The 25,110-nt window shown below is 43.3% G+C and overlaps 2 protein-coding genes across 2 annotated transcripts; one reads left to right on the plus strand and one right to left on the minus strand.

Annotated features, from left to right (window-relative positions):
* The first annotated feature begins 628 nt into the window (after nucleotides 1-628).
* slc5a10 (solute carrier family 5 member 10) lies at nucleotides 629-25,000 on the plus strand. The gene is made up of 15 exons (XM_086119730.1): nucleotides 629-925; nucleotides 1,005-1,076; nucleotides 1,813-1,917; nucleotides 3,016-3,075; nucleotides 3,430-3,534; nucleotides 3,612-3,717; nucleotides 4,845-4,925; nucleotides 4,996-5,201; nucleotides 7,818-7,953; nucleotides 17,070-17,177; nucleotides 17,264-17,414; nucleotides 17,738-17,906; nucleotides 20,321-20,536; nucleotides 23,026-23,119; nucleotides 23,846-25,000. The coding sequence occupies exons 1-15, from the start codon at nucleotides 818-820 to the stop codon at nucleotides 24,031-24,033; spliced, it is 1,905 nt and encodes a 634-aa protein (XP_085975856.1). The 5' UTR covers nucleotides 629-817; the 3' UTR covers nucleotides 24,034-25,000.
* sack1gb (scaffolding CK1 anchoring protein Gb) lies at nucleotides 6,429-15,732 on the minus strand. The gene is made up of 5 exons (XM_086119729.1): nucleotides 14,395-15,732; nucleotides 11,836-12,003; nucleotides 10,123-10,247; nucleotides 8,699-10,019; nucleotides 6,429-7,182 (listed from the first exon to the last, which is right to left on the minus strand). The coding sequence occupies exons 1-5, from the start codon at nucleotides 14,893-14,895 to the stop codon at nucleotides 6,808-6,810; spliced, it is 2,490 nt and encodes an 829-aa protein (XP_085975855.1). The 5' UTR covers nucleotides 14,896-15,732; the 3' UTR covers nucleotides 6,429-6,807.
* Nucleotides 25,001-25,110: the final 110 nt, after the last annotated feature.

Raw genomic sequence — 25,110 nt, forward strand, 5'->3', positions numbered from 1 at the left:
ATGTTCCCTATGATGCACACCTTGTTGAAAACCATTTGGATTTGAATTCATGGTTAGACGTAAGACGTAAGGAGGAAAAAAGTGTATTGTTTGATACAGTGCGCACCAAGACTGTCTTGCATGATTCGAAACAAATACACATATTGTTACACCCCTAATATATATGTATATCGCTCGCTAGCGTTGGGAGGAATTCTTGTATCTCTAAAATCATCACTTAAAAAAAAAACTGACAGACAGACAGAAAGACACACACACACACGCACACACACACACACACACGCACAAACTCTTGACAATTAACAGCACATGTTTGTGTATTTAGACACTAATGATTATACACTTGTCACACAGCCAATGATTGACTATCAGTGTGTGTGTATCCGCGTGTGTGTGTGTGTGTGTGTGTCAGCTACGGTCCACATGGGCATCTGCTGCACTCCACAGCTCACCCACACATACACTCCACTGTCCCCTAGCAAAGCCTGTGTGTGTGTGTGTGTGTGTGGGAGTGTGTAGGTGTGCACAACATTAAGGTGATGTTTCATGTGGGGGGGGCAGTCCTCTTTACACATGCACTATACACGAACACACACACACATGCTCACACACCTCCAATTTCTGCCTAACTTTGATGTAGACGGCTCGGGAAAGAAGGAGTGGGGTGAATGTGTGCGACTGTGATGCCTTCTTTTGGGACTCACAAAAAAAGGGTGTGAGATTTTAAATGAGGATAGAGATTGGTTGAGGTTGAGAGGTTGAAAAAAAATACATGTGCGGATAAATACATGAAGAGATATTCTCCAAGTGCGCAAGGATGTCCAATTCCACCACCAAGTTTTACGCGCTGTCTCAATCCTTCAGCTTCTCTGACATCATCGTCATAGTAACCTACTTCCTTCTCAACCTGGCTGTGGGGATCTGGGTAAGTCGCACAGATGCATTTAGGTGTATGTTCAATTTTATACCCAGTTACTTGTCTATGACTGTCTGTGTGTCGTCAGTCATCATGTAGGGTGAGCAGAAACACGTTGAGTGGCTACTTCCTGGCAGGACGAGACATGGCTTGGTGGCCGGTGAGTTCTCCATTGCATCGCGTGCACTAAGGTTGCTGTAATGTTATTATTGGATTGGATTGGACTGGATACAACTTTATTGTCAAATGTGCTGTATGCATCACATGCAGCACAGATGAAATTTCTTCCCTCTCAAGACAACATAAAATATATAAAATTATGTTTTTAAATGTACCGCTCTGCTTTAAAGATTTCATAGTGAACCACAGCAAGTGTGTTAGAGACACTTCTTTCTTTTTGCTGCTGTGTTGGTGTGATGTGATGCTGACGTAGCAACGTTTAGAGAGAGGATAGCATATTTGGCCATTTAAATCAAAATGGATGGTGCATGCCTTCCTGTGAGACAGTAAAACCATGTGAGTCCTCAAAGTAAAAAAAAAAATGTTATAGGGAGAAAGGGACAGTTGTACATTACAAAAAGCATTTTTAGAAATATAGTGCACAAGAAATTTTAAAACAGTATTCCACAAATGTTTTTTCTTTTTTTTTTTTTTAAACTCCTGTCATTAACTACAAGTCTCAGTGGTTCGAGTTATACTCCACGGCTCTGAGATTTTTTTTTTAAATATCATGATAATGGTCACTGAAACAGAAAGAGCCTGCAGGTCTCTTCTCATTATAATGACAGGTGAACCAATTTTTATGACTCGGTATTTAATTCTAATCTCTTATTTCATTATAAAAGTGTCTTGTAATGAACTACAATCATTCATGGTTCAAATGTCAAATTTCCCAGATTGGGGCTTCCCTGTTTGCCAGTTCAGAGGGCTCGGGTCTGTTTATCGGTCTGGCCGGGACGGGAGCTGCTGGGGGCATCGCTGTCGCAGGCTTTGAATGGAATGTGAGTGGACACGCTCATCCATGCGCCCACCAAAGCTGTTGATATTTAAAAAAAAACACAACCCAGAATTTTGATCTTTAAAACACACATAGGTGACTGGAAAAATAATTTGTGCTCTTAAACAAAACAATCTAATTCACACAAGTCGACACATTTCAGGAGTAATATAAATCAAATTTACAATACATTTAGATTATTTGTATTTTTTAAAAAATTTTTGTAACTTCCTGTGACTGTGACTTCCATAATTTCTTGTACCTTCAAATGCTAAGCAACCACTGAATCACAAACAATTTACCATCTATGTCGCAGTATTCAGGAAATCTTTCAATAAAAAAATTATAAAACAGAAATGACACAGCAAATGTTACAGAAAGATCATGTAACAATACACAGTCATTAACTACATTCTTTTTACTCCAGACAAAATTTATTATATTAGATCATTTGGACGGCTTGACAATATTCTTTGTGTCTTTTAATCATATGTCTTCATTGCATGTTTGCACCACACTGCCCCTGGAGGCCAAGAATTGCACAACAGAAGCAGCACACCAAAGTTGACAATACTGTAACTGATATTTAGGCTTTGTTTGTGTTTACATACAGTATATCATATCTTATTTGTATAAATAAAGGATATACAGGCTGTTATTTTGGCCTGAGGGCATTTGAGGAAACCTTAATAAGCACAGTGACCTAAGCTTTGGAACACATGAGAGTTGATATACAGTGACATGTTGAAGAAGACACTGCTCCCTGCTCAGCCTCAAATATACCTCAAAATGGCCTTGATGTAACTCTAGCTCTCAAATGACGATAAATTCTTCACGTCACCGCCAATGTCTGAGTAAAGGATGCAGCATTCTCTGTTTCTCTTCTGCTGGTCTCCTCCTACTTCTTAAAATGAGGAAAGGCAAGTTTTATTTATTTTTTTTTTAAACATACATCTAGTCTAGATGCGGTTTACTTCTCGTCTAAACCTGCGGAAAGAGTCTTTCGGTAGGATGTCTCGATGTTTGACCACTCGAGATTGTCCTCCTAGTGTTGGCACTCATCTGATGGAACCTCTCCGCTCTGCCTCACCCTTTCTTTCAGGCCACTTATGTGTTGCTGGCTCTGGCCTGGGTGTTTGTTCCTGTCTACATCTCCTCAGGGGTTCGCCTGCAAAACACACACACACGCACACGCACACGCACACACACACACGCACACACACACACACACACACACACTTGCACTGCAGTTTCTGCTTGTCACGGCTGGTTCAGCAGGAATTTTGGCATGCCAAAAGGGGCACTGTCCTTGCAAGCATTCCCCGCCTTGAAAATTCCCCAGCTGGGTGTCACACAACTTTACCGCACAACTCACCCATCTTCCGGCATCACAAATGACATCTTACTCTTCTCTAATGGGTCATAATTATTTTCAGAACATAGGGAAGTGCGAACAACACATTTCTCTTGATCAGAATGTCACACACAGTTGACCAAAACAAGTGTCTTTGTTAAGATTGTGACAATGCCCGAGTACCTGGGCCGGCGTTTCGGAGGCGAGAGGATTCGAACCTACCTGGCTGTCCTCTCACTGCTTCTGTCGGTCTTCACAAAGATATCAGTATGACGAACACAAAGACACCCGATGACCCAGTTGGCAAAACACAAACATTGACGCTTGTTCATTCCCTGCACCAGACTGACCTCTACTCGGGAGCCCTGTTCGTGCAAGTGTGTCTGGGATGGAACCTCTACTTGTCCACCGTTCTCATGCTGGTGGTCACGGCGCTCTACACTATCGCCGGTACGCAAACAGGACTACATTAGATTCACAGACACACACAGACGCTACATTGACTGATGGTCATTAGGTACTTTGCTCTAACCGGAGCCAAGTTGCTCCAGGCAAGACTGGCTTGTCAACACACTTAAGTAAAGATGGATGCTTTTTACAGACGACTGTAAATTATACTTGGGTATAATGAAAGTGTGATGTGACACTTCATTAGATAAAGTGGTGGCAAAAGTCATTACAAACAGTACTTGAGTAGAAGCATAGAACAAAAAAAAAATCGTAAAAGTAGATATACTGATTCAACCCCTGAACTAAGTAAAAGTGAAAAAGTACAGATTCTGAAATACAGTATGTACTTAACTACAAAAAGTGAAAGGTAAAATGCCTTTTGTTTTGTGTTATCGTCAATATGTGTTTTGATAATTTGGCACAACAACAACCACAATTCTAAGATCAGAGGCTCAGTGGTGCTGAGCTCCAGACCATCTCGCCGTTTTGTTCATTTTAACGCAATTTGTAATGCTTTTTGGAAAGGTCTCTCACTGAACCATCAAATCTTATCAAGGTTAGTTGAATATTCAGCCACTGCAAAAGAGGCTTGGATTGGATTTTTAAAAAAAGATAGATTGTGATCCTACGAATTTCTGACAAGACAGCCCATTTTCTTCCAGTACAATGTCAACCTACACATTAGAGTATGTATTTTTTCTGGAGTAAACCACCCTCGTATAGTGATTACTAAATATATGAAAATGGACATTGGTACTTTTTTAATACAAATATGTATTTATATGGAGTTATGTGACAAATACAAAAACATAAATCCTCTCTTTGCTCCTCCCTCTTGCCCAAATAGTAGTTACTGTATATCGCTCATGGGCATCCAGTCACTTAGCTTGTCAGTAGCACATTGGCTTTAATATTGACACACACATGGCACAACAGTTAGCTTGCTAGAAAAAATATCAGCTAACCCCTACCTAACAACATAAACAATGATCTACAATTAAAGTACCAAAATAAAATAAGGTTATACTCAAGATAACATCCAGCTCGCTAGGTTCAGCTTTGTTTGTTCAGCAGTGTTGCCCTGACCAATATGGCGGCAATGAAGCCTCACACTGACTTTCTCACAGGTGGTCTTGCGGCTGTCATCTACACCGACACTCTACAAACACTGGTGATGATTGTAGGGGCAATTATTCTCACCATTATGGGTATGTGAATTCATTTCCATCCGGCAATGCAGTAATACTTGCGTTCTCAAAGCGTGGTCGTCGTTCTCAGCTTTCAACAAGATCGGCGGCTACAGTAACCTGGAGAAAGTGTACAGCATGGCGGTGCCGAGCAAGATCATACCCAACAGTACCTGCCACCTGCCTCGACAAGACGCCATGCATCTGTTCCGAGACGCTGTCACGGGAGACTTGCCCTGGCCTGGCATGACGCTCGGGCTCACCATCCTGGCCACTTGGTACTGGTGCACCGATCAGGTAGATCTACATACATGCATCCATTGTATTGAAACATGAACCCATGGAATTTCCACACTGAGCTCACCTTGCGGGAGCCTAGTCTAGGGTTGTCCCCCTCCGCTTACTTATGTTTTTCTTTTCATATGCAAAAATGTTGTGCTGTAAAAAGTGATACGGTGGACTCCCGTTCTGTATCTCCCTGGTGGTCATTATTATTCTCCATCTCTTGGACAGGTTTTGTCTGTTCCATTTCGTTGCACCTTGTGGTATAAGTACAGCTATTCTGAGTCTGAATTTCCATTTTGATAAAAGGCTAAGATGAAGAATTTTTTTCCCCCCACCGTCAGGACCTCTGAATGTTTTAGGGTTAACTCGCGAACCAACAAATCCAGTGGATGGAGCTTGTTTGGCCTTGGCTGTCAAATGAATGCTCAATTAGTTCAAGTATTGTTTGGTGATCAAGATTATGGAAACGTTATGCCAAACTTTGTGTTGGGTGCCACGTTTACCGGTACAAATATGGCTACAGTGTGGATTGTTCCTCTTTTTAAAAATGATAGTCCACTTACATTGGGTTCAAGGGAGGGCAGTGACCCACCAGATCCGGCAGAAGGAAACGGGGATGAAAGAAAGCTTGTTTTTCGCAGTTTGCAAAAACTTTGTAAAATACAATCATCTCTCAAGTCGACAAATCAGTCAAGTATTGTTTTGCAAAAACCACGGAACTTAACAACAAAAACTGTGGACGTGGTCAAGGAATAATCCATTACATTTTGGTACACATTCGTTTTGACGTTATGTCCCGCTTGCTTTTAGGCCATGTTGGGTAGTAACTCATCAAACAGCAGATTGACCCGTGGCGAAAAAAAATCTCGTGTCTGGCAGTAAGCCCTTCTAAATGCACTTTAATAAACAACATCTACATCACCAATGAAATCAGTTAGCTAAGTAAGGATTTTTTTCTGCCTTGCTTGAGATCTTAGCTTTACATGAAATACCTTTCTAGTTCATGTCTAAAAGGCAAAAGTCAAATATTTCATCCCAAATCCAATCTTTTATTGGTAGCATTCACTTTTGGTCCCACATCATGTTTATAAACACCACGCACATCTGTACAATTCAGCAAGGCAAAGGTTGTCAACAACAAGCCTAGACCCCCCCCCCCCCCCCAACATCAGTGTCCAACTAGACCTCCCCCCCCCCCCAACATCAGTGTCCAACTAGACCTCCCCCCCCCCCCCCAACATCAGTGTCCAACCAGTTTGTAGACTTGGCTCGCGCCAGAAGCATTACATCGTTGAGTTTTGTAAGTCCAAGATTTGCAGTGCAAAAATCTGAATGAGTCTTTGTCAAGAGGCTCGAGTAAAATGGTCATTTGTGAGACTGCATTGTTTAGTAATAGCCAGTCAAATGTATGCGTGCATACATTTACAGTTCACCTCGATGGCAATGTAATTTATTTACATTCAATTCCTCATTCACGATATGTAAATCCACATTCCTTTTCATGTGGTCTGAACCTGAAAGTTTAGACAAGATTCCAACACGACAGTAAGCATCACCCATTTTGAAAAGATGTCACCATCAACAAGCATTCTTGGAGTATCTGGACTGGCAATCATTTCTACCTGGAGGCCCTGTTGTTGTTCTGAGACACTTTCTTCTGCAAGGCTCCACCTCGTACCTTCGAATGTCTAAAATTGTTCAGCTTAGACAGAGGTGCGATTCCCCCACTCGGGTTGGCGGCTGGCAAAGGCGAGGAAGTGTTGGCCCCCTTTCTGTCGCCCGGGCTGTGGCGGCGCGGTGAGCGGCTGGATCGTGTCTCGGCCCGCGTGAGGGCGGCGTCCGGCTGTAGCGTGTGTCCATGCCAGTAACGATGTCCACCGATCACCGGGCCGGTGGCTCGCTGCGGGCGGTGGAAGCTCCCTGGTTTGGCGATGACGACTTTTGTGCCTCTCAGCCTCCCATCGCGACCGGGCGATCTCGATAATTGGAACAACTGCAAAAAGACGTGTTAAAAAAAAAAAAACCTTAGCAACAGCCATCATCCAGTGCATACTTCTCACCAGGAGTACCTCCTGGACTATTACTCGCTCCCACAATGTTTTCACACTTCACATGCATACTTCTCAACAGGAGCACCTCCTGGACTCTTACTCGCTCCCACAATGTTTTCACACTTCACATTTATCATTTTTAGCTCTTTCAAGTGATGCTCACTATTTCTTGGGACTATATTTGCATTGGTCAGTTAAATCTTATTCCGATGCTTCACTCTAATCAGTAGGAATATGACAGGCATTGTTCATTCCACAAAAAAATGAAACCTGGGGATTTCTTTAAAATGAAAAATTCAATCATCTATTAATCCATTAGCGTCATAATTGTCAATTGTTTTTACATTTTCATAACATTGCACAAATAGTTAAGATTTCTGTTTCACAGATCTGATTGAACCTATTCCGATGAGGGAATTTTTTTTTTTTCACGTTTAACCCTTTCAGGGACAGCAGTTACTACAGTGGGCAGCTTATCATGTTATCAAGTTACAGGGTGCATGAAAGGGTTAAACTGTATAATCAGTCTAGAAAATGAATGGGTGGGTGACATGTTCACTTTTCTTGGCATTTGCAGGTGATCGTCCAACGATCCCTCTCTGCAAAAAACATGAGCCATGTGAAGGGAGCGTCCATCCTGGCTGCCTATCTCAAGATGCTGCCCTTCATCTTCATCATTCTCCCAGGCATGATCAGCCGTGCTCTCTACCCAGGTTAGGACAGATGGATATCATAATGCCGGGCTTTACAAGTGCTGTTTTGAGTATTCAAAAGATGGATTCATTCTTGACAAACAGTATGGCAGGCATTTGATTGAACATAACTGAAGTGGACTGTTGTTCACTGTAACACAATGTAAATCATCGACAGAACTCCTTTACGTTCTCCCTGAACTGCATCCCTATTCTGTCTTAACCAACTGTTTTGGGACAATTTTGCACTCCTTTCAATGAGTTAAAGCATCCTGTTTACAAAATGACTTAAGTACCATTATGGTACATAATAACAATAATGACACACTATCTACTGTAGATGTCTTCGTGGGGGGAGAGTGGGTTGTTTACAGTGGACCCGGCATATGTACGGTTCGGCACCCGAGGATTTGCTTCTGAATGTTTTTTTCCCTTCACCAATTTTCCCCAGCATATTGTTTGATTATCAGCACTTTTTGAATATTTTTAAAGGATAAAAAACAAAATTAAGTCCACATTCAATGGGGGGTATAGCACCTACAGATTTTTACTACCCCCTACCCCTACCCCCACAAATAGTTGCACTGCACAGCCGCTCACTTGTATAAAACAGTTTAAAAAAAAAAAGGGGGGGGGGCAAACTTCAACAGTAGGGTGCATAAGGTGGACGAAAATGATTGATCCTTGAGGTAATGTGCCGAAAGCATGATCTCACAAACTGTTTCAAATTGGGAAAAAGAGTTTTCGTGAAGCGGCCCTGTCTCACCTGTCCTAAGCGCCTGTGCGGTGAGCCATGGCCCCGCCTGCGCAGCTGCTGCGACTGGCGGATGAGGGCGGCGCTGTCCTCCTTCTGGCTCGGGGGGTCCCGAAGGTCCAGCATGCTCTGAGAGAGGCGGGCCATCATGTTGACGCCGTCCATAAGCCGGTGGCCGCGGCCAGACCCTGTGCTGACCCTGTCGGCCAAGGGGTCGGCGGGCTGCTGCTGGGAGCAGTCGAAGAACTCTTCCTCGGACGCCGTGGAAGCGCTGGACGGGACGTCGGCGCCTGCTCGGTCGCACATGACCTTGGTGCTGTCCTGGCTGCCGTTGTCATTGCTGCCGGAGTCGCCGCCCTCCTCCTTGGAGTTGACGTGGCCAAGGCCAGCCGGGATGTTGTTATTGTTGGAGGTCATTTCCATGTTGTCGATTTTAACCAGGGTGACCTGCGTTTCGATGGGCTGGTCCGAGGGGGTTGGATCTATGACCAGGTGTAATGTTCGCCGTTTGGGGACAGGAGGGGCTACAGCTGGCGTCTCTGGAGTTCCTCCAGAGGTGTCCGACGGCTGAGGCGCCGCAGAGGGAGTTTGTTGTGTCTCCTGCGTGTGAAGTGAGTCGGGCTGCTGCTGCGGGGGCGCTCTGGAATCTGCTACATCAGCAGTGTCTTTATATGGAGTTGCGACTTCCTGCTGCGGACCTTTAGGAGCCGATGTATTGCCAGTTGCAGGTTGCGCGTCATCTTTCGTGTCCTTACCGGACTCCTGGGTAGGACTTGGCAAGGTCAGAGATGAGCTGAACCGAATGGCCTGACTGACCGCAAAGCGCTCGGACCTCTGCAAGTGAACCTGATTGGCTCGTTTCTCATCCCTGATGTTGATAAAACCTATCACGTCACTCGGTGGGTCCGGTTCCGGCCAGGTAGGGAGGTATGGTATCAGGTAGGCTTTCTCCATATTGACCAACGCCGGATGGATCTGTGGCTCCTCGGAAACATCCTTAAGACGCCCCTTACGAATTTTTAACCCAGCTGGGACCTGAGAGTTCTTGTTGCTGGAGTTCTGGTCTGAAGAAGTGGGACTTGTGTGTGTTCCTATAGCAACCAATGCATACTTGGGGTTGATGAGCTTCTTAGCAACGCTAGCTGGCACGACAACAGGGGCGGCCTGAGGGAGCGGGTCGGGAATGGGTTCGTCGACCATGGGAACCTTGCTGAGAGACACACTCCGTGACAAGAGGAAGAGTTCCCGAAACTGAAAGTCAAATGTCTCCATTGCCTGTCCTGTGATCACCGTGATGAGGTTGCGGTCCAAGCGGGACGAGGCCCACGTGAAGCTGGAATGACCCAAAAAAAAAAGAGGAGCTGATTGATTGATATATTGATTAGGAAACACATTCCTTTACTTTTTTCCCCAATATAGTCCTACGTCAAGCTCACCTGTATGAACCGGAGATGGCTCTGTCTCCATCTACCAGGAGGAACCTCTGGCTCAGGGACCCGCGAACCTTCTGTGCTGAGCGTGTGAAGAACTCCACGCCTCCACAGCAGCGCACGCGAAGATTCTAAACACACGCACACAAAAATAGTTCACGTGAGAGATGATCTACTGAGGAGACAAAAGATTTTGAAACTTTTTTCTTCTTTTTGCGTGTGTGGCCTAAGCTAGGCGGACTCTTCATTGACACCTGTGTTGTGTTTACAGATGCTACAGGTTATCTGTGTGCATGTGTGACACACCCCGTTGTGTTTGTCTTCTGCCCTGTGATCAAAGGGTGTGGCGCGAGCCGCTACGTTACCTCATGGGTCAATATTGTGGATGAAATCTCACAGGGGGCAAAAATTGTTATAAAGGGTGAAAATGACAGATAAGACGGCAAGGTTGAAAGAGAGAAGGAAAGTAATGTTTCCAGTGTGGGCTTAGAAAGTATTGTCTGCAGTCCGCCATATTTGCAAAAGCTCCATTTAGGTGTTTTCTGTTACTGGCCCAACCAGTTTCACTTGGAGCGGCAATGAATCACGAAGAGATGTAGCCTATAGCGACTGACGAGCTGCTGCTTGTTGACCTCATCACGGCCTTCAAGTGAGAACATGTGTCGGTTTGGTCGACAGCATCTGGTGCTTTTCAACATTTCCAAATTAAATCGTACTAGGTGGGCGATACGGCCCCCAAAATAAAATACATTTTTTGTTCACCCAAATTCAGATTTTAATTGCACTCTCCACCACCCCAGCCTCTTTGGTTATAGAAACAAAAACAAACAACACTACTCAAAATGAGATTTGCCCTTTGGGGTTTTTTCCCCTGTCATCCTTTTCTTTATTTCCCCCGAAACCAAACAAAAGTCTTTTTTCCAGTAGGTCCCCCCGCCCCCCCCCACACACACACACACAGAAATTAACTTCCAGTAACAGTCCCTAAATATAGCTGCAACACTGCTAATTTGGCAACGCCGGCTGTGCTTTTGTAAACTAGCTCCATTCTGTCAGGATGTCATGATAACGGTGATATCGCAATATTAAAATTGCCATGATATCGTCGCTGTCATATTAAGACATACAAAGCAGCCCATGTTTTGAAAAAACACATGACTATTTGCCGGCTTCAGCCAAGCACAGCATTGTGAACTACATAGACCGCGGCACTTTGCTCTGCTAAGCCAATAGGAACACATGACAAATAAAATGACCGGCCAAGCCTATTATTTTTTTCACTGCTGCTATCATGTACAAAAACACAATACAGTATTATGCTTTTTTAAAATTTATTGCATCATCTCCACGAGCTTAGTTTTTACAATATAATAAGTGTTTATACAGTATTGTGAGCTTCTTTTTACATCGCTAACCTCCCCACAATATTGTGATAAATATTGTATTGTGACTTTTGGATATCATGACATCCCAAGTCTTTCAATAGCCATATTGATCGTGTAAGCAGTGCATCGCTAGTGCTGCGTCATAAAAATAGATTTTTAAAAAATTGTCCAGACATATAAACTTGAATGTTTCAATAAATCGACCGGCCGACTGTAAAATAGAGTTATCAAAAGGAGCCATCTGTTCCAAAAGCTCTTCTCTCAGGTTATCAAAACAACATCTATCCACACGTGTCAAAACATCCTGTGTGTGTCGATAAGCGTGCGGGTGTACCTTTAGGTGTCCGCGATGCATATCAGCTCGACCACACATGGAAAGAAAAGAGGGTACTGCCGCCATGTCGATAATTATGTAGACAGGAACTTTCCGTCTGTAGGCGGCATCCAGCAGGTCTCGAAATATGTCCACGTCGGTGAAGGCGTCCATCACCACGGCTATCACCTGCGCACAGACACACACGTTGGACCGAATATTAATTACAGAGACGTATACGGAGTATTCTACAAGCATTTTCTAACATATCTCAGTGGACGGGCCATTACAATAGTGACTTTTTTTTAAAATGCAGTTTAAGATTGGGTGCAAATCCTTTGAAATTCCCCCCCTTGTTACAGAATGTCTTCTCACTGGAACTAAAAATTAATTTTGCCATGAAACATTGCTGAAGTTGACTTGGTAAATAGGAAAATCTGTGTCGCCTTTATTATTTTAAATGTGCGAGACCGCCCCTTAAATCCACTTTCGTTCTACAGACTGTGAAAGCCGCTTCAAGACGTTATTTCAGATCAATGAAAAGATTCTTGTGTACATCTAAAAACATTCATAAATTGTAATATCAGTTACTTCAGAAATGGCAGGGAAGGGTTGGCGTACGCTGCCACCGAGTTAAAAAAAACAAACAAAAAAAAACGGCAAACAAAAATAAACATTTTGAAATATACAGAGATAAGAGTTGGTAATACTGTAAGTGCATACATGGATAAATAAACAGCGCTTTTGAGAAGCTCAGTTTCTACTTTGTGCACTGAAGTCAGCATTCCAGTGGTTAAAAACTCCCCTTAATTAGAAGAACAAGCTTCCTGTGTTATTCCGAGCCCCAACGCTGACCTAGTAAGGTGGCATTCCCTTTCAAGGCCTCTATCATGTAATTTCAAGTCATGTTGCTTTTGTTTTTTTGTTACTTTTAATAAGCACACTCAACAAACACACGAGTCAGGATTGTTTTGTGAATGCTCTGGCACGTGAGTGCATGTGCCAAAGCGACACGTGTGCGAGAACACCTTCAGATCATCAATCCTGCTCGGTATATGACAAAGGCACGATGACCTAGTTACTTAAGCCAAGACTCGGCTGCGGCGCTCCGCACTGAGACTAGAAAAATGCTGAGGATGTCTAATCTCATCTGTAAAACCTCTTGACGCCCATTAGCGGTTTGACAACCCAGTAAGAAAATGGACACTAGTTGAAAATGCCAATCGGATGTGAAAAACGATTAAAAACGTGAATTGTTTGTACAATTGCTTTGGAAAATACTCTCTGTGATTTTTAACTTTCAAACGTTGGTGCCATATTTAAAGCCTGAGCACCAGCAATTTCCTCATCCCAAAGCCAGTTTTTTAAATGACGGCGGAAGATCAAATTGGGGTAAACACATTCCATCAGTCGGGCCATGTTTTGTGATTTCTTAATCCCTTGAGATGAAACTCTGCAAAAGTCAAATTCTCTAATGTCTAAAGTGATCCTGTGGTGTGGGATGTGGGGCGATTTTTTTTTCGTCTAGTTGCTCGGAAAATGATCAGTTCGCGTGTGCTCCACATTGAACGAACTTCGGAATTGTGACGTAAAACTAAACAATAGCCAATTAGGAAATTGGCGACCTTACTTTCTTTGACTTCTTCTTCCGTGATTTACGGCACAGTGCTGCCCTTCACAGGTCTTTAATGGTACTATGACACATGCTGGAGACAACATGACGTATGTGGTGGGCGGTTAATCATCTCTAAATGCAGTAAGACACACCTGGTGATTTTTTTTCCCCCTCACCATGTGGGATTGCTCACGTTTTAAAAATTTATACCCAACACTGATAATGGAGAAAAGTACTGAGGTAGCCAAACCTCAGCGATATATAATGCCTTACGTAATTCCTATCAGAGGTTTAACAATCCAATAAGTGGACGGAAACAATTTAACCATACAAGTCAGGATGTGAAAAGCAATTAAAATGAGTTGTTGAATTTTTTGCGACATCTCACAACAAGTTGGTGCGGGGCTTAATCCTGAATGCCTGACAAGGCCTGCAAATTCCTCCCAACACCAAAAATAGTCTGTTTGGAGATGAAGTGGAAATTTAAATTGCTAACTCAGTACATACACTTAGTTACGGCAATAGGATTTTTTTTCTGTCCCGGGGCTAAATGACAATACATAGGTGGGCATAAAAAACTATTTATAAATGAATATTGGATTATCAGGTAAAATGCTGGGATTTAACAGGGGCTATCCAGATTTCTGACAGGGATATAGCCCCCCTATTCCCAGTGTAGCACCATTCTTGGATATACTCATCAGCCACAATGTAAATCCACTCGCATGGTCTAATGCGCTTTCACAAAGCAAGCGTTCACGATGGTGTTTCTACTTTGCAGTGGTGTGGAAGCACACCGCATCTCTTTGGGGGGTGTTACTAATCAGTATAAATTATTGAAATAATAATTAGTTGTAGTCCTAGTCGAGAGTAGAAGTTAAATATTGTTAGACAATTAATACTGAAAGTGTAGATGTCAAACTGTACAAAAGTTACTTTCCCACCATTGGTGAATTCATGGCTACCTTTTGGGCTGAAGCGATGCTCTTGCGCACGACCTCCTTGATGTGCGCTTGACCGTCAGTGGGGGGCTGCGTGTAAACGGTCACGCGCGTCACCCCACGATACGAGATGGCTTCGGGCCAACCGAGGTCCAGCTCCGCCACCGAGGCCTCGGACCTGTCGGGCCAGTATTGGAGGGACACCTGGCCGTCCAAAGCTCCATCTTCCCCGGACCCCGGGGTCGTGTTCCCAGTGTGGCCCCCGGGGGTCTCCGGTTTCTGGTGGTGCTCTTGCCCGGGCCGGTAAAGCTCGGCTGTGTGGGCGATCCGTTCCAGCTCGGTTTCGGAGAGGAAGTCCCGGACTTCGTTCTCGCGGAGGTAGTCCGTGAAAGCACCCCGTCCCTGGGTGATGAGCTTCTCCAGGGCTAGCCGCTGGTTCTCACTGTAGAAGAACTCCGGCTTGCTCTCGCAAACACGCCAGTTGACGTGGTGGTCGTCCAGACATTGGATTTGAGACAAAGCCATGACGATGAATCCACTCGTTAAGAAATACTTTAGAAAGTAACACTCGTTCCCACTCGGCGGTTCGTAGAAATTTCACAATCTACCCTGCTTTCATTACGGTTCTGTCGTTCACTACACCGGGAAGAGATAAGCATGACCAGTATTCCTCCAGAGTGGAACTTCTCATTTGAGGGAAATTCAAAGTCCAAGAAAAAGGGACTTATACAAACACAAATGTCTACTTTCTCTCAAACAAACTCAAGGTGTTGGAAGAACAAAGGTTCCCCCGCCCACAGCCACGCCTTTACACCTGCCGAAGGGGGGTCGACACGAGACCGGCAGCACAGTTCACCGGGGACCGGCGAACATGGGGGAGGCAGGACGGGAGGCGGGCAGCTGTCTGGCGGATGACTGTATTTGCTGTCAGCCAGTGAGTCAAGTTAGAGCGGAACACGAAAAAAAAAAAATCATTAATCAATCCCCACCTTCGCATTCAAGAGTTGAAAGAAATCGAGTGACTCAGTCTGACGAGATACTTTTTGTTTGCTCCGGGGGCCCAGCCGAGGGTGACGGCTCCCGAACGGCTTAAAGACTGAAACGGTTGAACTCCACGAAAGACAAGGAAAAAAAAAAAGTCGAGGAATTTTGACTGTCTACGTGGCACTTACAAAACTTCATCTGCAAAGAAAGCAAAATGTTAATCCAGTTTGCGCCAATGTACAAAAAGTTCTTCGACGTCCGTGGTGAGAGAGCATGGAGGTGCCGGTACGTGAGAATCTGGAATCCGGCAACGGAAGCTTGGATACCGGGGGACAGAGGGGCGGAGTGTCCGGTTGTCCATGGAGCACAAACTCCACCCTCTTTCTGAGAAGTGGGGGGGGGATATAAACTTTTTCTGCAGCCGTCAAGTTTGGGCCTTGTACAAAACGGAGTGGCTAATCTAGAACAAATATGACTGTTAAAAAAAATACAAATAAAAAAGCTTCCAAGGAACAAGTGTTACATGTGGTGGTATTGAGGCAATGACCTATTAGGGTAAAGCACAGCTTATCTGACCGGAGGGTGATGATGTAACATACTGTAATGCTCACAGTATGTTGTCAGTGAAAAGCCAACAGAGTTTACATCGCATAGTAGTAGTCATAATAAAATACTGGATCAAATGCCATGTTCAGGGTTACTTGCTTTGAACATTCAATAATTTCCAGTGTCTGCCTTTAGCAGATTAGCCTTCTATCCATTCTCCATTTATGCTCATTTGGGTAAACTGGTGCCTCGGTTATTTAATTTTTGCATTTTTCACGACAGTTTTTGCTTTGCTTCAACTTTTTTTTAATTTTAAATTCAGTTAGTTGTAATTAGGTTTTAGAGTTAACAATTACTATGACGTGTTACATAGATAGACAATGCTAAATTTGATTGCCACACCTTCATAAACACTCACTTGCAAATGACTCAAATTTTTTCAGTGAGATCCATGCAATATTTTCAGGTAAACACATGAGAATGTTGTGTCATTCTATGTACAAAGACAACTTGTCTTCGGCTTTGGGTCTTCCTGGAGCCGTGCTCCACTCGACCTGCAGTTTCACAGAAACAGACTAACCCACAAATCATGAAAACAGGAAATAAAAAGTGCTTGTGTTACCAAATGTCACAACTCATCTGTGTGCTCAGACACAAAACAGTTGCGGATTGAATATAATGGCAGCGACACTTTATCGGAGCGACTTTTAATATTTCTAAATCAAGGTTAAAAACTATGATCTTTTTACTATAGTTATGAATGAGGTACAGTATTTCAAAAACATTTATAAAGTCATGTTCTCCGAAACAAAATGTATGTTCTTTTAGTCATTTTAGTAATCCACAGCACTTTTATTTTCCTTCTTTTTTCTTTGACTTTGCCTCTTAATGTCTTTTACGCTTGCATTTGAAAATGCTTTTAAATGTTGTACTTTGAATTATGTGAAGCACATTGAGTGACCTTCTGGATGAAATGCACTATATAAATAAAACTGCCTTATGTTCCTGTTATGGACCGTCTACTGACATTTTGAGAACCCCCTCCCCCCACCCCAGAGAAGAAATGAGAGCAAAAGCACATGAATTGTGAATGAGAAGAATATTTGGTTACCGTGTCCATTTCTTTGTGTGTAACTGACCTCTGGATGGTCGACCACCTCATGTTTCAGACACGGTGGGATGCGTGGACCCCGAAGAGTGTGTGCGGGTGTGTGGAGCTGAGGTGGGATGCTCCAACCTCGCCTTCCCCAAACTCGTCATTGAGCTCATGCCAAGCGGTGAGAACACGTCCAACTGCAGAGGGAGCATTCGGCTTTGTGCGTTTATTTTAAAGTTTCAACTCGTTCGCGTGTGTTTGGGACAGGCCTGCGTGGGCTCATGATATCCGTGATGATGGCCGCTCTGATGTCATCACTGACCTCCATCTTCAACAGCAGCTCCACACTGTTTACCATGGACATCTGGAAGAAGCACCGGCCCCGAGCCTCTGAGAGAGAGTTGCTTCTGGTCGGCAGGTATGAAACAATTTGGAACTCCCAAGTGTCCAAAATGGGGAAGAAAAAAAAAAGACCAGGTAAAGACTGTTAAATTTGAAAGACAAATGCGTGAATGTTAAGTATTCATTGTAGGCATGCATGACAGCTGAAATGGATGGTTGTTCGCTTATGTGCGCCCTGCGATTGGCTGGCAACCAGTTCAGGGTGTCCCCCGCTTAACTGCCCAAAGACAGCTGGGATAGGCTCCAGCACCCCCTGCGACCCTTGTGATGATAAAGTGGTTCGGAAAATGGATGGATGGATGGATATATTTTAATCACACGACTGTGTTTTTGGCTCAGGATCGTGACGGTGATCTTAGTGGTGGTGAGCGTGGTGTGGATCCCCATTTTGCAGTCCGCCAACAGTGGCCAGCTGTATGTTTACATTCAGTCGGTGACCAGCTACCTGGCGCCGCCCGTCACGGCTGTCTTCACCCTGGCTGTCTTCTGGAAGAGAACCAACGAGCAGGTGACAGGAACGGTTTTGCCCTTGACTTTGTGATTCCCATCCACCGTGCCATGGCCTGTAGCAAATTATTCCATTTCACTTAATTGGACCCAAGAAATATTTATTTACTACAAATATTGAATCCTTGGTCATCTATCTATGCCTGCGACATGCAGTGCCAGGCAGGACATTTAAATTCACTTTCACTAGATGTCAGAGGGTACAATTAGTTTGTGGGGGTTGCTGACAACCATTTTTATTTGTTGTGCATTACTTAACATGACTCAATGTTGATTCTTATAAAGCTTACGCCAAACCAGATTATCAAGCAAGGAACAACCCTTTAAATCTTTGCACAGATCTGGATAATGTTGATAGTTTTGTCACATTTTTGCATCGGTTGCCTGCAAAGAATATGTGAATTGTTAAGGCAGACGGGATGGGCGTCTAGAAGGTGCTTTTTTTTTTTTTAATTTAGGCAATTGCGCATATTGTGGCCAATGATTTTAAAAGCTTATGACAATTTTAGAGACACAAAATAAAGAATAATAGCAAACAATTTGCTGGAACTTACCACTGTAGGTGTCAAGCACCAAGGAACACACACAATTGTGTAACGTGCTCTTAAATGGCAATCATATCAAAGTTGATTACGAACTTCATCCCCTATCTAAACCGGACTTCTTTGCCGAGCTTTCTGGAGTGTTCCCTTCCTGCACTTTTATTAGCCTCATATGGGATACAGCCAAGCGCCAACATTCCTGGAACCTCGAGCATATTGTTTTCATTCCTGGTGTCGGAATTGTCAAGGGCTAATTTAACGCAGTCTCCCGTGCAAACAAATGAAAGTGACTGTGTACGTCTGATAACAGAGTCGGCGTGCAAGAGGAATTTTATTGCCGTGAGATTAAATTTTAAAAATAATAAAAAAAGAGCATAGGGTGCATGGGACCGAAAAGATAAAAGAGTCATCGTACACATGGAGAAGTATACTATAAACGCTAGTAAAGACCCGTCCCGACTTGGCCTCGAGAGTCACTTGATGTTTTTGTAAAGCGACTTGAGGGTGTGTCTTTTTTTTTTTTTTGCTGACAGACTGATTTCCTCTTTTCTCTTCGACTCCCCATGTTCGTCTGTTCCTCTCTGTCACAAAAGAGCACACACAAAGGAAAGTAGGGAAAAAAAAGTCAAAGAATGCTTATAAGCATTCACTTTCGAGCTAAGCCCATAACTCTTTTGCAAGAAACAGACCTTTTTTTTTTTTTTTTTGTGGGAGGTGAGGGTGGCTTTAGCTACTGGCGGTCAAAGGTCAGACGTGAGGAAAATAAGCAGTGTCACATGCTCTGCAGCACACTGAAGAGTCAATAAGACCTGCCAGTTGTTTGTGTAATGTATGAATGGAAATGTGACACCGTCACTTAAATCATCGAGTACTCAAAAAAAAAAAGAATGGCAGTTGAAACAAAGTACATTACTGAAACACATGCAACAAGGATACACACATACAATATATCTTGAAATGTATGGACAGAGATGAATATTCTTACATTAAAATTAGATTTTCTAAGTTTACTGCCTTGATTTGATTATGCTCAGCTTTTGCATCAGCTCTCTTGAGGTTGTAAGGGCGCGACTCATGTTTTTGTCTGAGTGGACAGCTCGTGAGCGGTATGTATTTGATTTTACTTACTCACCTTACAACATTTGGCGTTCAGTTTAAAAAGTGAAAACGTGTTTTTCTTTCCTTCAGCCAAACAGGTGATCTTCTTTGACTTGTAATTTTTTTTGGGCAGTGTATCTGATTCAAACCACACTGATGGCATTCTTTGCAAGCTTAAGAAAGGCAAGTGACTTGTTCATGTTGTCACTGCACGTGTGAAAACGTAGGTGAGAAGTAGAACAACACATACAGGAGTTGCAGGGTGAGAAAGTAAGAGCGGCGTGTGGAAAAACACACACACACACACACACACCCTCAGAGTGACCCACTACTGCTCCTCGCACATTGTCCACTTTTTGAAATGTCATTGTACATCTGCATGCTCCAAACTTCACGGCACGTATCTCATTTTTGCAATTGAACCTCTGCGGTCAAGCCATTTGTAATTTTTAACGCCGTATCTCGGCTCCAAAAATGAACACTTTTCAATTCACATATGATTGGTCGTTACCTGAGCCCTGAGCAACCGTGATGTCATTTATAGTCAACAACAAGTTGCAAAATGGTCGCCCACCTCCCCCGAGAAGGCGAAAAACAGGTGGATTTTGTTGCCTAACTCATATTCCACACACGTAATATTAATCAGAATGCTGTGTTTCAACTAGTGGGGGCTCGTACAATATGTTATTGATGAGAAAGATTTGGACTTGCAATTACCACACATGAAGATGAACAAAGCAACGGAGCCTGAATCTGTCTGTTTTTGTCTTGTCAGGGTGCATTCTGGGGCCTTATGGTGGGTTTGGTGGTGGGGGTGTGCAGGATGGTGCTGGAGTTTGCCTTCCCCCCTGCCAGGTGCGGCATGGTGGATTTGGCTCCTGCGGTTCTGCGCCGCGTCCACTACCTCCACTTTGCCATCTTGCTCTGCGGGCTCACCGCCGTGGTGGTCATTGTGGTGTCGCTGTTGACACCGCCGCCGGGCCGCGAGCAGGTACATACGGACGCGCACTGAGAAGTCGGAAGACCTTTGGTGTGAGCAACTCGGTTGTATGGTTGGATGTTGTGTCGTGGATCCGTTGATAACTAAATCCAAAGATCAACAATGATGTCTGCAGACTGCTTCTCAGCACAGTAGCACTTTTGTTGCGCGGCCGACGGTGACACACGCAACTCTTCAGCTTTTGTCACCTCATGAATGCCTGCGATCTGCTGACTTGACTCTGTTCAGCATGTGATCATGAATCACTGAATGACTCTTCCTTCAAGCTGACGCGGCTTTCTTCTAACACATGTCAAAGGTTTTAAATGCGATACTGAATACGACCGTTTCAAAACAACTCTGTACTAAACAGCTGCAACCACTGAATTAAGGAGCCTGTACGAGTATACAAAAGTATCTTTTATCATGTGCTTTAGCAAAAAGTCCTCGGTCTGTATCTTACAGTACATTTGCTTCTACCGTGTTAGCCAAAGCAAAAACAAGTTGGTATTCACAAGCATTTTTATTCATGAAACAGCCCAGAGCGGCTCCCAATTCCCTTGGCCACAGCAAATACATTCTTTCGGTCACGAGCCAAAAAGCTGTCGGCCAGGCTTGAGAGCTGCAACGCAATTTAAATGGTAATCTCCGGTTTTGCTCTCAGTCTTTGCCCTCAAGCAACAAGCTATAGAAATCGGACCCTAAAATAACATGATGACATGTTGGCCCTCCCCCATATGTTTTTTAGTGGTCTATAATTTCAGCCACGATGCCTCTTGTGTTGTGTGGGCGTCTGGGTATGTGGTAATATTACGATTCGGACTCGTGTGCGGTGTTACTTTGCGCCACGCTGACGGTGCATAGTCCCCGCTTCAATTCGTATTAAGAGTGGCTTGAAAATGCACATTTTCACGATTTAACCCTTTCAGGGACAGCGGTTACTACAGTGGACAGTTTATCATGTTATCAGGTTACAGGGTGCATGAAAGGGTTAAAGCAGTTTTCAGATGAATAACTCAAAACCTTTTTTTGCCATTATGCTGTCAAAATCACCCCCCCCCCCCCCCCCAAAAAAAGACAGCACACCTAACATCCAATTGTTACATTCTGGTTTCAGTCACACTTTTGTGGCGGTCGGTTCCGTGTCATATGAATGCTGAGCACGACTCTTGTTACCATGACCACCGGGGGCGGAGCTAGCATATTTATGGAGTCACTTAAGTATTTAGTGACTTTTCCAACACTCTAGGGCGTTTTTTTAAGTGGTGAGCAACCAATTTAGCAGTGATTCTTGGTTCCCCAAGATTTCTCGGTATTGAGTCCCTTGGTAATGATGATAATGAAATAGCACCAGCCTCTTAAAGAATGGCTTATGTATATTTTGACAAATTAATTTTTTGCCCTTTTCAGCTTAAATTTTCAAAACATAAAAAACACCACATCAGTCCTTTGCTGATTAGATTGAATTCTTGTATTTTATTCAAACATTACAAAATCAAATTTTAAAAAAAAAATCTTTTGATTTAAAAAAAAAAACATTTTGGGAAAATTTGACTTGACTATTTGTTGTTACAATACTACTCAAACTCAAAGGTGATAACTATACCTGCTTAAGTAGTAAGTGGCATATTTTGCTCTGAAAATATAGATGAATAATTCAAATTTCAGCTCTGTCATGTATTTACACATATAGAGAAGATGCTGATTCTGTCAAGAACGGGGGTAGGAAACTCCGGACGTAGAGAGCCGCAATTCTGCTTGTTTTCTAAGTTTCTTCCAACTTCCAACACAACTGATTCAAAAGAAAAACTCATCGAAAACAAGCAGGATGGCGACTTTGTAGGACCAGAGTTGCCTATCCCTGGCTTAGAAAAAGTAGGTCACACTTACAGCAATGCAACAAAAAAAAAAGCCACTGTGTACAATGCAATCCTGACTCATTGAGATTTGAATTTGGAATGTCATGATTCTGTTTTTGTTAAGATGACATTTGGTTTTGTTTCGTCATTTTGTTTCCTCCTGTGCTTTTGTTTTCCTCGTTGGGTTTTGTTTTCAGGTGTGCCACCCGGGGCCCTCGTGTCAACCAATCAATCAGCTCCTTCCACCCTTTGTGTCCTGTCCAGGTGTTCCTTGTTGTCTCATCAGTTTCCTTGTATTTAGTTCCGTCATGGTATTATTTTTTTATGTTTGTTTCCAGCCTGTTACCTTGTTTTGTTTGTCACAGTGGAGTGTTTTGTTGTTCTATTAAGCTCTATTTTTTTTAGGACTTTGTGTTATGTTTGATTCACTCTCCTTTTCCTGCTTCCCTGCTTTTTTTGGGGTGCGGCGGGGGGTCCACAACCATCACGCACTGATGACAGACGACACAAAAAGCTATTGTCTGTATACATATTTCACTTCGCTATTGCTTCGACATGGCCCACTTCACACGCACATGCATGACCAGGAAATGGATGAATAAATGTTTACATTATTAAGTCTTTCCCCGCTTTGATCTGCAGTTGAGGAACCTGACCTGGTGGACTCTGACCGAGGAGTCTCCCATAGAGATCCCTCTACAGAAAATGTCCTCTGTTGGTCACTGTAGTTCTCAAGGTGGGCGCTAATTCTTGCCGTACTGTGCAATTTTTTCATTGCGATAAGTTTAATTTTTACGGAAGCATGAAGGTGCCGATGTGAAGTAAACAGTTTTGACTTGCAACCTTGTTCGAAGAAGTTTGCCAAAACATCCGAAAGTGTTTGCAACTGTGTCCAAACGTATTTGCATGATTAATGCTAAAACATGATGAGGATGCTGCACAGACACAAACGTATCTATTTATCTACACACGCAGACATATACAATATAAGTCCCTCTTAGCCAATGGGATGCCAGGATGTTGCTCGGTAATAGCCAATGGCAGAGCAACTATAACTATGTTGCGTTCAGGAAACTCGGAGCTGCGACTAGCAGATCATACTGTATTTTTACCTTTCGTATCTTGAAATGTATTTCAAGAGGCAATATTTTCCCATTGAGGCGTTTCGTAAGTTGAACATTTTGTATGAAGAGACGTTCGTAAGTAGAGGTACCTCTGTACGTTTGAACGATTTTGCCAGTGAAGCTCCACGCTTCCTTAAATTGTTCTGTCATTATCGGCATATTTTTCCCCTCTTTAACAACACTAGTACCCTTCCCATAAATACTAATTGTACACCGTTAAATGCTTCCACTGTACCCTGGAAGGAAAGGATCCATCACAGACATTCACACAAATGATGACACAGTAATTGAGCAACTTCCTCTAGCGCGCGTGTGTTTGTGTGTGTGCGCGCTTGCAGACTCTGAGCCAGCACGTCAGATGACTTGCGGTCACGGCCTCCGACTGTGCATCGCAGCAATTCGCCGCTTTCAGGAGACTCCCCGAGTTCCGAGCGTCCGCGAGAGCGCCTTCTGGTCGAGGTTCTGCTGCGCAAACGCTCTCCTGCTGGTCGGCGTCAACATTTTTCTCTACGCATACTTCGCCTGAGCTTGAGCGCGCGTGCACATCCTGCCTCGCCCCGATTTCGCTGAGCACCAGGCAATCTTTTCGGCAAGGAACCACAAACTCTGCGGCTCCCACCCTTGTCAGAGAGGGGGAGGGATTTTGTTTTTGTTCACGATATTTCGGGTGCCTTCAAGTATTTGTCCTCATCAAAGTGGCATTGATATGGTCGATAAACTTAAAATTTAATCGAAGCTTTTTATAGGTAAACGGATTTGACTTTCTCCAGACTAAGTTTAATGTTTCAGAACTTTTTGCTCAACTTGCCGTTTTGCAGAAAAGGAGCTGTTTAAAATTCACATGTGGTTGAGCCATAAATGGTTTTGAGTTCAATTGATATTTTTGATTTCATGTGACCAATTAATCAATGGTGCAAACGGATGTTCTCAAAGGGAAGTGACCACAGTGGATAGCCTGTCAAGAGTCATCAGGAAGTTGCAACAAAGATACTGGCGGACTGGGAGCATCACAGAAAGTGGACATCTGAGTTCTGAAGTTGTGGAAAAAGTGCTGAAATATTTCAGCTTATAGAAGACCAAATTAAGTTCACATGTAAAGGTTATAGTAAATTTCTGTTACCTGAAATTATAGCCAAAAGCCGTCAGTTTTTGTGAGTAGTGTAGATGAGTAGCTATAGAGTGTTTTCCTAAAGCTGAAAAATGACCACCCAAACCTTTTTTTTTTTGGTTAACTTTCATTTGCGTTAATCAGTCTCAACTTTGGAGAAAAATTGATCCAACGCATGATCAATTTTAGCAACTTCAAAAAAAAATTGTTTTAAAAATGACATTTTCAGAATGTAATTTTTTGTTTTTGTCATTTGATTGATAATTTGTGTTCCTCTCAAACCATGATTTTTATTTGTTGTTTTTGGAACTATGATTATGAGAAACGATTTAACTCTGTACACACAGTAAGAAACTGGAAACATTAAATGTGTGGCAACTTTGAATTGGCTTGTCTCATTTTTGGGCAGTGGAGTTGTGGTTAGTAAGTGTACCACCTGAGATCCTAATCAGGACAAGCACTATAAGCGATGGTCTCATTTTGAACGCAAAGGGA

This window comes from Hippocampus guttulatus, chromosome 9 (assembly GCF_054856545.1).
Source record: "Hippocampus guttulatus isolate MCC_2025c chromosome 9, RoL_Hgut_1.0, whole genome shotgun sequence".
Lineage (NCBI taxonomy): Eukaryota > Metazoa > Chordata > Actinopteri > Syngnathiformes > Syngnathidae > Hippocampus > Hippocampus guttulatus.

Bases quoted from the DNA above. Each gene is read 5' to 3' on its own strand.
- slc5a10 (XM_086119730.1), top strand. From the start codon at position 818: ATGTCCAATTCCACCACCAAGTTTTACGCGCTGTCTCAATCCTTCAGC. The intron at 3,535-3,611 runs GTATGACGAACA...TCCCTGCACCAG, and splicing joins CGGTCTTCACAAAGATATCA to ACTGACCTCTACTCGGGAGC. The intron at 23,120-23,845 runs GTGGGCGCTAAT...GCGCGCTTGCAG, and splicing joins TGGTCACTGTAGTTCTCAAG to ACTCTGAGCCAGCACGTCAG.
- sack1gb (XM_086119729.1), bottom strand. From the start codon at position 14,895: ATGGCTTTGTCTCAAATCCAATGTCTGGACGACCACCACGTCAACTGG. The intron at 10,020-10,122 runs GTGAGCTTGACG...GGGTCATTCCAG, and splicing joins GCCATCTCCGGTTCATACAG to CTTCACGTGGGCCTCGTCCC. The intron at 7,183-8,698 runs GTGAGACAGGGC...GTCTTTTTGCAG, and splicing joins CGCACAGGCGCTTAGGACAG to TTGTTCCAATTATCGAGATC.